The sequence below is a fragment of the Passer domesticus genome, chromosome 3 (genome assembly GCF_036417665.1).
Source record: "Passer domesticus isolate bPasDom1 chromosome 3, bPasDom1.hap1, whole genome shotgun sequence".
NCBI lineage: Eukaryota > Metazoa > Chordata > Aves > Passeriformes > Passeridae > Passer > Passer domesticus.
In genome coordinates this window covers 6,530,638-6,546,304 of record NC_087476.1, presented here as the reverse complement: position 1 = coordinate 6,546,304, position 15,667 = coordinate 6,530,638, and the positions used below count along the sequence as shown (strand labels likewise).

The 15,667-nt window shown below is 43.7% G+C and overlaps 1 protein-coding gene across 9 annotated transcripts in view; it reads left to right on the top strand.

The window, feature by feature from the left end:
- Nucleotides 1–15,667, top strand: part of ADGRF5 (adhesion G protein-coupled receptor F5) — a 39,977-nt gene that overhangs the window by 2,627 nt on the left and 21,683 nt on the right. For 2 of the 9 annotated variants that reach the window (XM_064411717.1, XM_064411727.1), the window contains exons 2-4: nt 3,735–3,836; nt 14,054–14,204; nt 15,317–15,460. In XM_064411717.1, the coding sequence (XP_064267787.1) occupies nt 15,359–15,460 (102 nt within the window). In that variant the 5' untranslated portion in view covers nt 3,735–3,836; nt 14,054–14,204; nt 15,317–15,358. Of the gene's footprint in view, nt 1–2,537; nt 2,717–2,892; nt 3,333–3,734; nt 3,837–4,271; nt 4,339–11,180; nt 11,627–14,053; nt 14,205–15,316; nt 15,461–15,667 lie in introns of those variants that run through there. The other 7 variants (XM_064411721.1, XM_064411722.1, XM_064411720.1 and 4 more) reach the window with 7 other exon arrangements.

The following is a 15,667-nucleotide window of genomic DNA, read 5'->3' as shown; positions in this document are numbered from 1 at the left end:
AGCATCCTGAGAGGACTGAGCCAGCACTGGGTGAGGGCAGGAACTGTGGGGCTGTGATAGTGGCCCTGAACTGGTTGTATTAAGAATGTGGATGAGATGGAATGCACAAGGTGGGTGTGCAGGAACAGGTAAAATGGAAAAGAGATAGCAAAAGATTTGCAATGGCTTGTTTCTCTCTGATGGACAAATGATTGATTCCTCGTTTGTTCAGCTGGGTTTTTATTTTTAGAAAAGATTGGCTCCTGCAGGGCAGATAATTCAGTGTAGCAGGTTGTCTAGTAATTACACTGCTATATTTGCATGTTATAATGCTGCACTAGTGGACTTTGTTAAGGAGTTTTTGACTACATTTGCAGCCTATTCCAAGTGCTTATCTGCTGTTGATGGTGGTCTGGAACAAGTTTCCCTCTCACAGCCACCCCATGACATGACATGAATGTTGTAGCCTTAATCCACCATGTCTACACACTGTTTATATCTTTTCTACAAACTTCAGTTTATTCCTGTGGAAGCCTGCAATGAGTTCTGCCCCCAAACCCTCCCCTCTCCGTCATAATTCCCATTTGAGCAATCCAAAAAAGATGGGTGTGCTGGAATTGAATTAGCTTTCCTCATAAGGTGCCTTCTTTGGATTTGTGGCTGAAACAGTGTTGACACCATACCAATCTTTTGGCTGTTGCTGAGCAGTGCTTGCAGAGCATCAAGGCTGTCCTTTTCTTCCCACTGACTCTGTAGTGAGTGGGATGAGGGTTGGGAGGGATTACCACAGGGAAAGCTGACTTGGATTCACAAAAAGGATGTTTCAAACCATATAACATCATGTTCAGCAGCAAAAAAAGTAGTGGTGGAAGTCAGGGTTGTCTTCCAAACCTGCCATTCCTAGGACATTTTCTGGATATACATCTGCTTGTGGGAGGTAGTGAAGGATTGCCTTCACATCACTTTTTTTTTTTCCTCTTTCTTTCCCTATTAACCTTTATTTATCTCAATCCACTAGTTTTTGTACTTTTTCTCATCCTATACTCTCCTCCATCCCTCTGACAGATGGGCAGTAAATGAGTGCCTGTGTGGGTGTTTAGCTTCAGACCAGGGTTAACCCACAACAACAGGATATCTAGCCCACCCTTCAGACACCTTCTAATGGACCACTTTTGAATAAACAGAAGATTTTCCCAGCCCAGGAAAAGAACCTTTAAACTCCCTTGTGTCATCTCTATTGGTTGATTTACACAAAGTAATACTTGTTTCAGGAAGACCTCGAAGGTCATCTAATATCCTTCTCCTGGCATTGAATTCCTTCATTCTGGATGAAAAGGGAGCCACATCTCGTTTGCCTTCTAGGTTTGCTTTATCAGATCATTAGTGCAGTCACTGATGGGTTTTTCCTGTCCCAGGGTCTCTCTAAGCATCCTGTGAAGCAGAGACAGCAAATATCATCCTTGTCTGGCAGCAGAGAACCAAGGCACACAGACTGCCAGAGTCTGCTTACAGGGTTGGCTGCTGCCAACTCAGGGTCTGCTTAAACTCACCTCACCAGCATGGAGAATGCTGTGGCAGCCAGGTTTGAGGGTGCCTGTGAGTAGCAGAACTGTATGCATGCCCTATTTAAATCTTAATATGAAATATTAATTTCCAAATGCCTTCCCTCAAAACATAATAGAGCTGTGATCAAGTATGTAATTTACTGTCTTCGGAAATTCCTCAAAACGACAGAGCTTCCCCCAATTGTTCATGCACAGAGGAAAAGCTCTACTAGAGTTCCTGCCTTGGCTTAATCCTGTGAGCACAGGCTTGGCCCTCCATGACCATCAAACTGAGTGTGTGAAAGCCATCTTCATTCCAAAGATGTCCCTACGTGCCTTATGACAGGCTATTCACAGAATGCCCCTTGCTCCTGAAATTGTTTTACTGTGCCTTCTTGAGAGAGAAATTCTTTAAATTCCTGCACATTGTCCCTAAACTTTGGGCTGGCTGATCCTAGGCCTGAGATCCCGGATGAGCCTGTGCATGCCTCAAGTGTCTCTGGCAATTAAACAGGACTGATGGCACTTCCTTCCTTCCTTCTTCCTGTTATCCATCCTGTTTCAAGTCTGTGGCTTAAAAGGTTCAACTGCTGCTCATAAACACTGTCCCTTATTGCAGTAGGGATGCACAGCATGTAAAATCACAGAATCACAGAATGCTTTGGGTTGGAAAGGATGTTCAAGTTCATCTCATTCCAGCCCTTTCCATGGCAGGGACATCTTCCACTAGACCAGGTTACTCCAAAGTCCCACCCACCCTGGCTTTGGACACTTCCAGGGACTGGGAAGCCACAGCTTCTCTGGACAACCTGTGCCAGGGCCGCATCACCCTCACAGGGAAGAATTTCTTCCTAATGATTAATCTAAACATGTCCTCTGTTAGTTTAAAGCCACCCCCCTGCCTTGTCCTGTCACTTCAGTCCTTTTTTAGGCCCTTTAGGTCCTGGAAGGAGCTCAAAGGCCTCCCTGGAGTCTTCTCTTCTCGAGGCTGAGATTTCTCTGTCCTTTTAGGGGAGATTTCTGTGTTACTATTGAAAATCTGCTTTAAAAGCTGCCTGCTCTTTTCCTGAACACCTTGTTTCTGAACAGCCTTGCAATGGTGCTTCCAGCACTGTTCCAGCATCATAGTCCCAAACTTTGCAAATGCTTAATCCATCTGACAGCAGTTAATGGAAGCTTCCCTTGTCCCTGATGTAAGTACAGGTGCTTTTGAGGGTGTTGAAGCAGAGGAGGTTCCTACAGAAGCAAGGCCCAGATTGCCTGTAGAGCCAGCAGAGAGAAGCACAAAGGCCTCTGAAAACTTCCTGTGGGAGACGCAACCAATGTTCAGCACCAGCTTCATCCCATTGAGCTGGGGGATGCAGGAGCTGGAAGGGAGCTGGAGAACCTTCCTGTTCTTGAAATGTGCATTTTATTTTAGGCCATGCTAGAATTAGGAGAGACAGTGTCACAGCAGCAGGGCAGGGTGTGTTAACCCTGAGGCCATCGGTCAGGGCACAGCTCACCTCCATGGTGAACTCTCCTTTTCTCCCTGAAAAAGGAGCCCAGGCTGTGCTGCTGGCTGGGAACAGCCCCTGGCCCTGTTCTTTGAAGGATTCCTGTGAGTCTTGGCATTAGCATTGGCCGAGACAGGGAACATGGTGACTGTGGACTGGGCCTGCTAAAAGTCGGCAGAAAGAGACCTCAGCAGTTCATCTACTCAGGCCCTACATCTCATGGCAGGTGCTTGTTTGAGCTCTCCAAAGGCACCCTGTGGCTGGAGAAATGCCATTCCTTGGTGCTGTATCTCAAGAGCAAACCTGCCATCAGGTTTGTCTTTGCCTTGCTGTGTTTTTATGCCATGTGAACCCAACAAGCTCCACAGGGGTTCACAAGTCTGGGTCATCCCTGGTCTCAGTTCAAAGATAAGCATCTTCATCATTGGCATCAGGTGTGAAATCAAGCCACAGTATCATCAACACAGATGGGACTTGTTTGTTTTACTAGTGTTCAGAAGACTTTAATGAATAATAGACTTCAGACATGCTTATCTTCAGACTGAGAAAAATTTGAAAATATTATAGACAGGTGCAGCCTTCCAAGAAGTTAAATAGTAACACTATTTAGCCTTTCTGAATTCTCTTGTGCTCTGGAAGACAGATCAGTACAAAAAATAGTAATGCTGGAAGTTAAATCAGTGGAACAAAATAGAAACTATTTTTTTTCTCTCAGGCTTCATCATAAGAGAAGGCAATTAAGAGATATGGACAACAGAGACCTGCCTTCACTGTTTTGAGGGATTTCCCTCCATTTATATGATTCTATGTGCAAAAGGTGGGTGCTATTTTGTACTTCCATCTTTTTGTTGCTAGGTGTGACAAGCCAGGCCCTCAGGCAGGAAACACCTTCTGTCCAGAGCTCGATTGTACAAACTCCAAAAGGCTGACACCTACACAACTTACAGGAGCTTCCTACACAGCCAGCTGCAGTAATAACAGGAAAAAAATCAAGAGGTTAATAAAATAAAATGAGCAGGAAGCATGCAGTCATCAGACTTTCTAGTACTTTAGTCTATAGAAGTAACCAATGTCTGGCCTGACTCAGGGACCCAATCCAAAACTCATTGCAGCCCATGGAAATTCCAGTGCAAAGGATATTGTTAGACCTCACTCTTCACTGCATTGATACTACATTGTACTCCTTCCCCAGTACTCAGCTTCAAATATCTTTTGTTACTTCTCACTGTGAATTAGGCCTGCACCCCACTGCAGATGCTCCAAAAAGCACAAGAAGAAGGTTCATGGGTACATCCCTTCTCCCATCCCAGTCATCAAAGGTGAGCTGGTGTGTGCTTTTCCATAGTCTTTCCAAAAATGTGGTACCCAGCTGCATACAAAGGGCTGAAATGGGATTAATTGGTTAGCACTTTTTTTTCTTTGTTCCTTCTCCACAAAACTCTGACATGAAGGTCAAGGAGGAGGACTTAGCTGGAGTAGAGAAAAACCTTAGTGGAAGTGAGAAAGAACTGCCAGGAAGAAGACAAGAATTGGGCAGGGCTTTCTTTTTCCAGTAAAGGGCTGATTTAAATGCCATTTCACTTTGATTGCAGCTATCACTGTTTGCAGTCTGGCATATTAACGTGCCATGTGGCATGGGGAGCATTCATCCCTTTACCTATGAGTGCCATAACATCTGTTTGCACAAAACCAGCAAAAATAAGAATTACCCCTCTATTCCCACAGAAAATGAAACCCCTGCTCATGTCTGAGAGATCCTTGAGCATCCCATCAAACTCAGCCCCCTGCACCATGCTAGGCACAGAGCTGGAATAACACAGTTCCACAAACATCACAAAGAAAGCATGCCACAGCTTGTTTATTGCCTGTTTGAATCCTTATCACCAAGCAGTTCAGTTTTGTGTCCTTGATTAATTTCTGTTTATTTTATTTTTGTTCTCATTCAGATGTGTTATCTAAGGTCAGTGCAACTTCCCTTGTCCCCCCTTTCCCTTTCAGCCAACTCTCCCATGAAATATTGTTGTGCCTGGGTGTGTGTTTCTTAAAGTCATTGTGTGTTTTCTGTCTGAAACAAACATTGTCTGATCATCCAACTCATTACGCACTACCCAAAGGTCATGCTTTATGCAGAGAAAGGAAAGCTCTTCTGTTGTGGCTGAGGAATAACAAACTGGACAGGCACTGCAAACAAGGCTTTAGCCCCAGAGTTCAAGAGTCTAGGAAAATGTTCCATTGTTGTTTGCAAATGGTAACCAAGGTTCAGCTGCTACAGGCTACTGGGCAGCCATGGAGCCAAACTGTGCCAAATTGTGCCAAACTGTGCCTGTGACAGCAGCAGTTCTCCCCCTTCACACCTTCTAACCTGTAGCAGCTCCTGGTTCCTCTCTCCAGGCATCCTTCACCTCTATAGGTCTCACAGCACCACAGGCCTCATCCAAAATACCTACAGGGAAGCAGAGTTGTTCAAGCCTCAGGAAAATGCTGGCATGGGGGTAACTGAGCTTAACTATGTTACAAAAAAAAAAAATACAGCCAAAGTGGGAAGGTGTAGAACAAGTACCAAAGAGGCAGGAGGACTGCTGTGCTAATATGACATAGGACTCTTCATCCTCACCAGCTGATGGGGAATGTAAAAGTGACACATAGGGTAAGAGGCCATGGAAAATTTGTGCTATCTAGTTTGACAATTAAGGATCAAACTTGACCCTAATGAGTGGTAGAATCAAAGCAAGCAAAGGAATTCAGACCTTCTTGCTCCTGCAAATTATGTATTCTGCACACTCTTATAGGTTTTCCTGTAATTTACTTCAAGTCAGCTTAATAGGCCATTAGGGCTGTTAATCACCAATGACCTGCCTTTGCCTCCAGAAATCCCTGTAGTTTGGATAGCCAGAAGTGGAAATAACATTCTGAAGATGAGCTGCTGCAAACTTACTTCATTTTTGTAAAACTCTTCCCTCAAGGGCCTCTGCCGTAGTCCTTGTTGGATAAGAACCAACTGGGCTAGACAATCCTTGGATCCAACCAAGGGCAAATCTGTTCAGGACATTAAGCTACCAGAGCCTATTAGAAAGGAGGGAGAATGGTCTCTCAGTGTGAACAAAGGAGTAAAAAGCACAGAGCTGAGGGCTTTTACAGTGAGTTTTAAAGCAGAATATGTCTGCCTGACCACACAGGGAGCTCTTGGCCTCAGTGACCCAGGACATGTCTCACAGCCAGAGCCGTGGTCCAAGAACTGAGGCTGTGGACTAATACCCACCTCACAAAGAACTGTGGGTTGAAGATGTGTTGTGCCTGCAAGGTTGTTTGTTTCCTTCTTCCTGCTGATGCCAAAGGTGTATTCATCTCCATTTCGGTACAAGAGGGGCAGCTTTCCCAGACACAGCATGTAGAAAGGTTTCAGCCAACAGGAATAAAATTCTTGTATGTGGGATGGCTGCATGGGGAAGGATAACTCTCTGTCTTCTAAAACAGAACTGCTTGTTTCCACTTCTGCATTTATAACCCCTTACCAAAGATACACGCCAGGGTGGGTGTATCTTTAGGTCCCCTCATCTGTTATTTTTAGACATTGACAAGATCCCCCTGTGCCTTCCCTTTTCCAGTCCAAGCAGCTCTCTCAGCCTCTCCTGGTATAACAGATTCTCCAACTTCTTAATCGTCTTCATGGCCCTTTGCTGGGCTGGCTTCAATGTGTATCTCTTGTACTGGAAAGCTTAGGATTGTGCTTAAGAGGCATCCAGAATCAGGAAACCATTTTTTCTTAAGTCTTAACATCAAAAGGGAAATGTTGTCAGAAAGATTCTAGAAAAAAAGACATGACTGGCAGGATAAGAAAAGCTTACTTATATGTCTGCCTGTAAGAGATAGAGTTGGTGAGTAAGACAGAAGGATAGAGATTACCTGAGCAAAGGAACCCAAGTAAGGGGCCATAGGTGTGAGAGAATGTCTGTAGAAGCAGCCCTGCTGCAAGGAATTATGCAGAATTCCAACAGCATGTTATTTCTGGCTCTGGTAGAGCCCAGGTGTCTCTACCATGTTACACTGCCAAGGCCACAGAAGCCAGGATCTATCACAGAATCGCAGGATAAGCTGAGTTGGAAAGGACCCATGAGGATCATTGAGTCCAGATCCTGGGTGTGCACAGGACCATCCCCAAGAATCCTGTGGACATCACCTCCCTGCCAAAGATGCCCTTTCTGTCCTAACACAGTGATGTGGCTGCAAGTGCAGGTGTACTGTCACCCAGCCCCATGGGAGAGGCTGGCCAGAGGTCCAGCCTTGGTGTGGTACCTTCCCAGAGGGGTCAGCTGGTCAGCAACCAGGGCTGAGGTGTTCATGCCTCTCCAAATGTGCCAGGCTGTTTCTCACCTTTTCCCTTCCCTGAGATGATGCTTAGCCAGTAACTGTGGCAGTAGGTGCTTATTCATGCAAGAATGCCCTCACTGATCTGGCAGTTCTGCTCTGTTCTGTTCTGATCTGATCTGTTCCTCAGTGACAAGCACTAAGTCCAACTGTGAACTGTGCCAGAAGGGCTAGGAAAACGTAGCAGGGCTGTCTTGCACTGTGCAAAATGTGTTAAAAATGCTCACAGAAACTTCTTTTGGCTGCTCTCAGAGTATTCGGAATGCCTGGAGAATGTGATAATTTGGACATTCAGCTGGGCAGTGTTCTCTGTGCTCTCAGTCATACAACTAAATGGTTGCTATTTCAGCTACTGTGCCCTACAAACATGAGTACTAGAGAGTTGTTCTCTCCTTGCAGGAAGTCCTGCATGGTCATGGTATGATTTGAGCCTGATCTTCAGATAGCTGGGTCTAAATTATTTTCATTTTCCATGTAGATTATTTGGATATGTAAAAAGGTCATCAACAATTCACGGGAAGAATGACAGAGGAATAGAGGAATCTAAAGTCATAATCATAGGTCAAAAGGAAAGATAAATACTGCACAAACAAGGATGGGAAATGTGAGCTGATGTAGAAAAAGGTGTGAACCATAGCCCTTCTCTGGAAATATTGTTTTGGGGAAACCCTTGATAAGGCTGTAGGTACAGTTACCTCCTCTGTGCTGAAACCTGTGAAAATATTGTGCTGCAAAGGTCAAGAAAGGAATTCCTAAAACTGTCCAAGGTAGAAGCACAGATTGGAAAAGAACTCTAAGGTCATGTGTCCAACCATTAAACCAACACAGCTAATCCACCACTAAAACACGTCCCTCAAATCCATGTGTGCACATCTTTTAAATACCTCCAGGGATGCTGACTCCAACACTGCCCTGGGCAGCCTTCTCCATTGCTTGACCACCCCTTCCTTGAATAATTTTTTTAAATGTCCGATCTAAACCTCCTCTGGAGCAATTTGAGGCCATTTCCTCTTGTCATGTTGTTTGTTACTTGGGAGCAGAGCCTGGCCTCCACCAAGCTTCACCTTCCTGTCAGGGAGTTGTAGAGGGTGAGAAGGTCCCCTCTGAGCCTCCTTCTCTCCAGGCTGAGCCCCCCAGCTCTCTCAGCTGCTCCTCGCCAGACCTGTGCTCCAGACCCTTCTCCATCTCTGTTGTCCTTCTCTGGACACGCTCCAGCACCTCAGTGGGCTTCCTGTCATGAGGGACCCCAAACAGAACACAAGATTTTTGATGTTTCACCAGTGCCAAGCACAGGGGAACAATCATTGCCCTGGTCGGTCCAAACACAGCTCTGAGAACACAGATCTGTGCTCTTGCACATCTCCTCTGAATCCCTTTGAATTCATTCATTGCACAAATTGAAGTGTAGAGGTACACAGGTTATTGGAAGAGATCAGCAAACAATCTGCCCATCACCCCACTGCCACAAACCCACATGGAAGCAGAATCAAAGGCTCTCCTCCATGTCAGCAAGTGTATAGCCTGTTCTTACAAACCTCTACTGAAGGAAACTTTGCAGCCACCCTGGGTAGTCTAATTTTGTGCTTCTAAATTTTACAATTGCATATTTTCCATAATCACCAGCATATTTATTTTGCTTCAGATTGTGTGACTTCAGCCAGCCATTGCTGTGAACGTCCATGTCAGTCCTTTTTCAAGGGACAAACTGTTACTGTGTCCATACCTGAGTCTTGTCCTATCTAATCTGAAAAACCTTCAGCCTGTTCACGAGATTATGGCTCTTGTCACTGAGGTTATACAATGCTCTTGTCTTAGTATTCCCATGGCTCTCCTTTGGATGCTCTCCAACAGATATCCGGACACAGGGCTCCAGCCAAAACATCAACAGCATCACACAGTGCACTTCTGTTACCTCCCAGGTCTCCAATTAAAAATATTTGCTAAAAAATTAATAATATTTCAACAATGTCACAGTGAGTGAATTTAGGTAGCAATTTCTTGGGACTCCCTCCAGAATAATTTCTGCAAGACGGAGGTGGGCAAAACTATCTAAAGTCATGTGATAGGGATAATAAATTAAGCCCCAGCGTTGTCAGATTCACCCCAAAAATTGTTATCTCAAAGTAATCTACCTGTTAGCTCCAATATGCTTGGGATTCACTCTGTCCTCACATGTTAACACACACAAAATTAAGACTCAAGAATATCAGATGGTGTAAGAATCTGCAGTGTTGCATCCAGTTTCTGAGAGGTTCTGGCATCTTTTTTTCTGTGTTTGGATACAATTGACAGTGGGATTTGATGACACAAATTGCTGAGATTAATTTCTAGACATGAGACTGAAGTGTGAATGTCCAGGACTCGAATGAGGATGGGTGAGCCAAGAGAGCTGCAACAGCTTCATTTCTAAGTTGTTTCCACATTTGCTTTCTCTTTGAACAGTATTTCCCAGGGTGCAGCTATATGGGAGCCTCACCCTGGTCTGTCTTTCATGAGAGATGAAATGTGTTCACATGCTTTTGCAACAGCACATTTCCAGTGAATTACAGGATTCCTGTGCCTCTGCCCTGGCTTGGGTGAGCACTTGTAGTTCAGAGCAAGTGTCCTGTAGCAAACCTCTTGCTTTCTTGAGCCTGGGAAGGCTAATTTCAGATCAAATGTTTAAATAAAAATGTTGTGGAGTTGAGACTTTAGAATCCAGGAAGTTCACAGTTTCTGGTGACATGACAGTACATGATGAATGAGTACAGGAAAAAACATCAGGACGATCAGGACATCCCCTGTGCTCACATACCAAGTTGATTACATACTTAATGCTCTGACATTGTATAATTTTCACATTCTCCTGCAAAGTAAACCAAGATTTCTCATACCTTTAGGCTGCAGTTTGATGATAAGCCTTGAGCAGAAACCGTCTTTTAAGAAAGCCTTGCTGATATTCTTTCCCATTCTCACACCCCAAGATGTTATTTCTTAAAATTTTTGGGGAAAAAAAAACCAAACCACCAAAAAACCCCAAAAAAACAACACAAAACAAAAAAAACTACCCCAAAACTCCAAAAAAAAAAAAACCTAAAAAAAAAATGTTTGGGGAAAGTGGGTTTAATTGAGACCAGTTTTCTAGTCAAGGCTTGGCAGTGTGGAAAGTGTGACTCCACCACACAGGTGGCACAGGTAACTCAGCCTAAGCCAATTCTGCAGCCTCTTCATCTCAGCCTCTGCACTGGCACTGCTGCTCATTCAAACCTAGAAGCAGTCAGGCAAGGGAGCAACTTTGGTAGAAATTGGCTTTTTCTTTAAGGATTGACCATGAACTCGTGTTGAGCAGCTTGCCAGGGCAGAAAGGAAGAGGTCCTCCTTGTCCTTACCCTCCTGCCCTGTCTGCCAGCCCTTGTTCCATCCCTCTTCCTTGCTTGGGGCCACTCAGCTGCTCGTCTCCTTGCTCTGGCAATAACTGGGACCTTCTCCAAGCTGATCAGAGTCAGATGAAAGTCAGCTGGACACCTTTTTGCTGCTTTAATTTTCTGCAGGGCAGGGAGTTAAACTGAGAAACAATCTGGAAGGCACCAGCACAAGGCCATCAATAAAACCAATATGCAGAGAGAGAGGTGGTGACATTAAGTGCTCTAGATGTAGCCTTGGCCTTCTGCTTGTTCAGATTCCTGAACCAGCTTGGGTGGGCAATAAATCAGACCGAAGGCACCACAACAGTGGAGACAAAGACATGCTGTAAGGGCAACGAGGGCATCAGTCATGCCAATTTAATCACCTTAAAACTGCTGCAAAGAGTTGAGGTCTGACTCACCACCTTGCAGGGAACAGCAGGTGAGCAGGTTTGCAGAAGAGGAAACAGACCTAGCCTCCTGAATTAATCAGTGTTTAAAAAAATAATTTCCCCACAGCATGACCTTAACCCAGGGGTTTCCACAGAGTTCAGTCAGTCACTGCCTCACACACTGCTGTGGAAACAAATTCCATTGATAAACCAACTGTTAGCAAACACTGTAGGGACACAGGTTCCACTGTTACTTGGACAGATGTCCCCTATTTGTGTGTACTTGGCTCCAGACTTTGTTCAATGTAGAAACATACACGGCACATCAGAATTTCCTCTGATTTCTGGGAATTCCTATAGCCATCAGAGCCACAGGTCTGCATCTCTCTGCAGCTTCCCCAAGGGCACAAATGTGTCTCCACAGAGCCTTCCAGACCCAGCCCACAGCAAGCAGGCTGCCCACTCAGGTAGGAAAATTTTAGGGGTTTCCTCATTTACAGTTTTAAGTCAAAGCCAACAGACATTTTGCCATAGCTACAAAACATGATTTTGCTGCTCTCAGTCCTCAACACCCTCTTTTGTTAGAATAAAGGTGGTGAGTAACAGCAGTGGAACAAGTTAGTCCACTAATCTGCAGATAAGACACTGAGGGACTCAGATCAGTGCAGGGGGAAATAATGAGTACAACCTGATGAATGGTATCAGGAAATATCTCCTCTTAAAATGCCTTGTGGGTTTTCTGCAGTGGCATATCTGCTCAGCCTCACACTTGAAATTTGAGTGCAGGCTCTAGAGGCAACTTCTTTTCTGGGCAGTAATAACTTGTTCAACTAATTATAAAAGTTCCTGTGGTTTAATTTGTCTTTGAGAGAGCAGACTGGGCTATGGTAGAAAGCAGATGATGTTTAAGATGAATCTAATTAGAAGATCTCTTTGAACCACCTGAGAAGGTAAATCATACTAAATCTCTGGGTGTTGTCTTTATTGGCTAAAATGTGTGATGGTGACTATTGTGCTGGGTGGATTTGCAAGAGAAGGTGTAATTATTTTACTGCATTCATGAAAAAGGGACATTTAGAGAAAAATTAATAAGAAGGTCATGTATCTCCCCTATGTCCTGGGTTAAAATGAGACCTTGTTATTTACCTCTGGGAATCCTCTGCATTTTATAATTAATTTTAAACAATATTTTCCAGCCTGAGTACAGTGGAGAATGAGCATTTTGTAGCAAATCTGGACCTCTTTAGGTCTCTGGGTCTTTATAAGTTGAAGACACTTATTGTTTCCCAGGAGACAGTTTGTATGAGAAATGAGGAATGTGTCTGCACATCTGCTTTGCCCACTGAAGGCAGATAGATACTTGAGAATTTGCTCACTAAAAGTTTTACAGCAATGCTTTATTCATTGAGAAATTAAATGAACAAGGGGAACAGCCACATTGCTTGAGAACAACATTTAATACTTTTCCCCATTTGCAACTTTTTGTTTGTTTGTTTTTCTGGCTTTCTAGATGATGGCTTGGAATGTTTTGGAGCTTTAAATAGCTACCAAAGCCTGAGTAGCAGCCCAGCTCTCATTTACAAGAGTTGTCCTCTATATGGTGACTTACATGTACAATTAACAGGGCGTTTGCTGTCAGCTGCATAAAGTCACACAAAAGATGTGTTTGGAAATAGAGGCTGACCCACCACATTTGAATATGAAGGCAAGTTGGGGAGCAAGGAAAAAGATAAATGCAAAACTGTGCCAGATGTTGTTTACCCTCATCATAAATTTTGTTTAATGACCTTTTTACCTTTCTATTATCTGTTTCATCAACCTGTTACCAGTGTAACACAAACTCTTTGTGCAGATTAAGTTTTTTTATCATATGTTGTGAGAGTATGCTGAATATACAAAGCTACCAGAGACCTTTATTTAGTTAGTGCTTCAATTGTTAAGTCATGTCACTATCTCAGGAACTTGTGTCACGGCTTAGAGTGTTTCTCTCATGACCCATTTTAATCAATTGTGATCTTGGGATCAGCCAGATCCATGGAAGTCTTGAGTTTGTTACAATGGGATGATGTCTTCAAAATAGGAAAATAGTCTCTTTTGTAGAATTCTCGATATAGTGACAGACATGCCCAGGAAACTGAAAAAATTTCTCCATATTCCCCCCCCCCCCCCCCCCAATTCTTTAGCCATTCATTAATAGAATTTTAAAAAGCCTGTAACACTCTTTTATTTTAATTTATTTTGGAGTGGGGTGAAAAGATACTCTGAATCACTGTGATGTCCTTTCTGGTTTTTCCTGTATAGGAGTATAAGAGCAGCAATACTGTGTTAGCTCAGATGTCTAGATAAAAGAGGGGTTTTTTTCTGTCTTTTTTTATTTTATTTTATTTTGATTTACTCTTGTTTTGGTTTTGGTTTAGGTTGGTTTGGAGGGTTTGGGTTTTTTGTTTTGGTTTCGGTTTTTTCCCTCTATTACTATCCTAAAATATCTTAAAATTAATTTTCCTTCTTTAACTGCATCTCAGAATTCAGTTGACATTTTCTTCAGATTCCATTTCTGAGTGGTAATTGTCAGTTCAGAGTCCATCACAGAATACATACTGCCATGATCATTTCTGTCTGCCTTACACTTATGAGTTCTGAATTTCATGGTCAAGTCACTCAGTCTCCTGTGACCCCAATGCAGATCTTCACAGGCAGACTTTGTTTTTGTTAGTCCCAACCAAATAAAAATTTCCATGGTGTTGCATCACTGATCATTGCCTTTTCCACATCACTTGAGAACAAAAAGTAAGGTACAAGCTTACACCTCATTCCTGCAGAGCTCTGGTGATAACATCTCTGTATTGGAAAAGAAAATAATTTATCCCTACTTTTGCCTCCTGTCTTTTAACCAGGTCAGTATCCAGGTGAAGTCCCACTCCAGATGGATCTCTCTAAGAACCACATTTGGTGAGAAAAGTCACAAATCCCCCTGGGCACCCACCTTGGTGATATCAAGTACATGCTTGGCTATAAACTCCTTGCCATCCTCTTCCAGTTCACCAGGTGAGACCACAGATCATGTTCTTATTGTTGTTTTCTGTCACGGTCTCGTCTGAGCAGGAAAGTGCCAGCAAAGCCCCAGCCTGCCTGGGAGCTCCAGTTCTGATAAATGATGGTTGCAATAGGCAACTGGTGCATTCAGGAGGTGCTGATTTTTCTCTTTTCCCCTAGTGACTCACTGCCTTGCAAAACTTGAGTTTGGATGAACAGCCTTTTCAATGGGAAAAGATTGCAATTTTACAAGAGTTCATGATTTTAATCAGGCTGATGTTATCCACCCAGGCACTGTGCAGTACTGTGCTTAGAGCCTTTCCTCAGTGCTTAAAATTATTTTCACAACCCTCTTGGGTTCTGCCTTTTTCTCTTTTTCTTTAGCTGTCTACTAATTGTTAATTCTGGAGCTAAGAAAGTGCTTTGTTAGGAATAACCAGAAAGTGCATATTCACAGCCAAATATTTATCTTTTATTTTTCTTCACCTCCCTTTCTCTATTCCCCTTGGTTGCATAAATGTGTCAGCACTTGTTATGAGGGTCCATGAATGTTTTACCTCTCCCTTTATGTTTCATCATCCAGTCTGCTGTGTGACTAAATTAGCTCCAGAATTAATGAGGTAGAAAATATTATTGGGGTGTGGGTATGTGTGTGTGATTTCAGGGACCACATTATATTCTTGTGTGACATGATCCTTAGATTCCAGTTTACTTATTTCTTAACTTCAGTGCAATTAATGGAGAAGTTTGCTAAAACCTCAGGATAACACAGATTATTCTCAGGAGATGCCACTCTTCATTGTGTCCACTGCTAGCCAAGGGTAGCAAACACACAGACATCTGTACCTGAGCCCATGATGATGCTACAACCCTCTCCAGAGTGGGATACAGCAGGTGGCAGAGCTCTCCCTGCTGCAAGAGGACAGGCCCTCACTTGCAGCAACATTCCTAACTGCTCCCTCATCTCCTGGCTGTGCATTTCCCAAGAACCACCAAGAGGGATATTTGAAGATCCAAAGTCAATTTTTCTCATGGCAGATTTTCAGCACCTCCTTTGTCCCTGTTAGGAATCTGCTCAGAACTCTGCTTTCTTCAAACAAATTTCTTTCTCCTATTTTGAGCAGATACAGCTGACTTCAGGCTGCACAGCAAAGTCACCAGGCAAAATGCCATCCCCAAGCACTACAGGTCTCCACTGCCTGTTCCTGCTGGTCTCAGCCTGCTGCCAGACACTACAGGGCTCAAACTTCTATCCACTGTCCTATATAGTGAGTATCCTTCCCCAGCCCCACTGGTTCTCATTGGGTCTCTGCTTGTATCACCCTGATGTTGTCCTTTAGACCCACAAAACCTTGGAAGAAGTCAGAATGAGGCCGGGGTGGGAATCTGAACCCAGAGTTTGTAAAAGAGATGGAGAAATCCAAAACTGGGCTCTTCGTGTTTCCCAGTTTAAAGTCCTTCCAGAAGGCACTGAA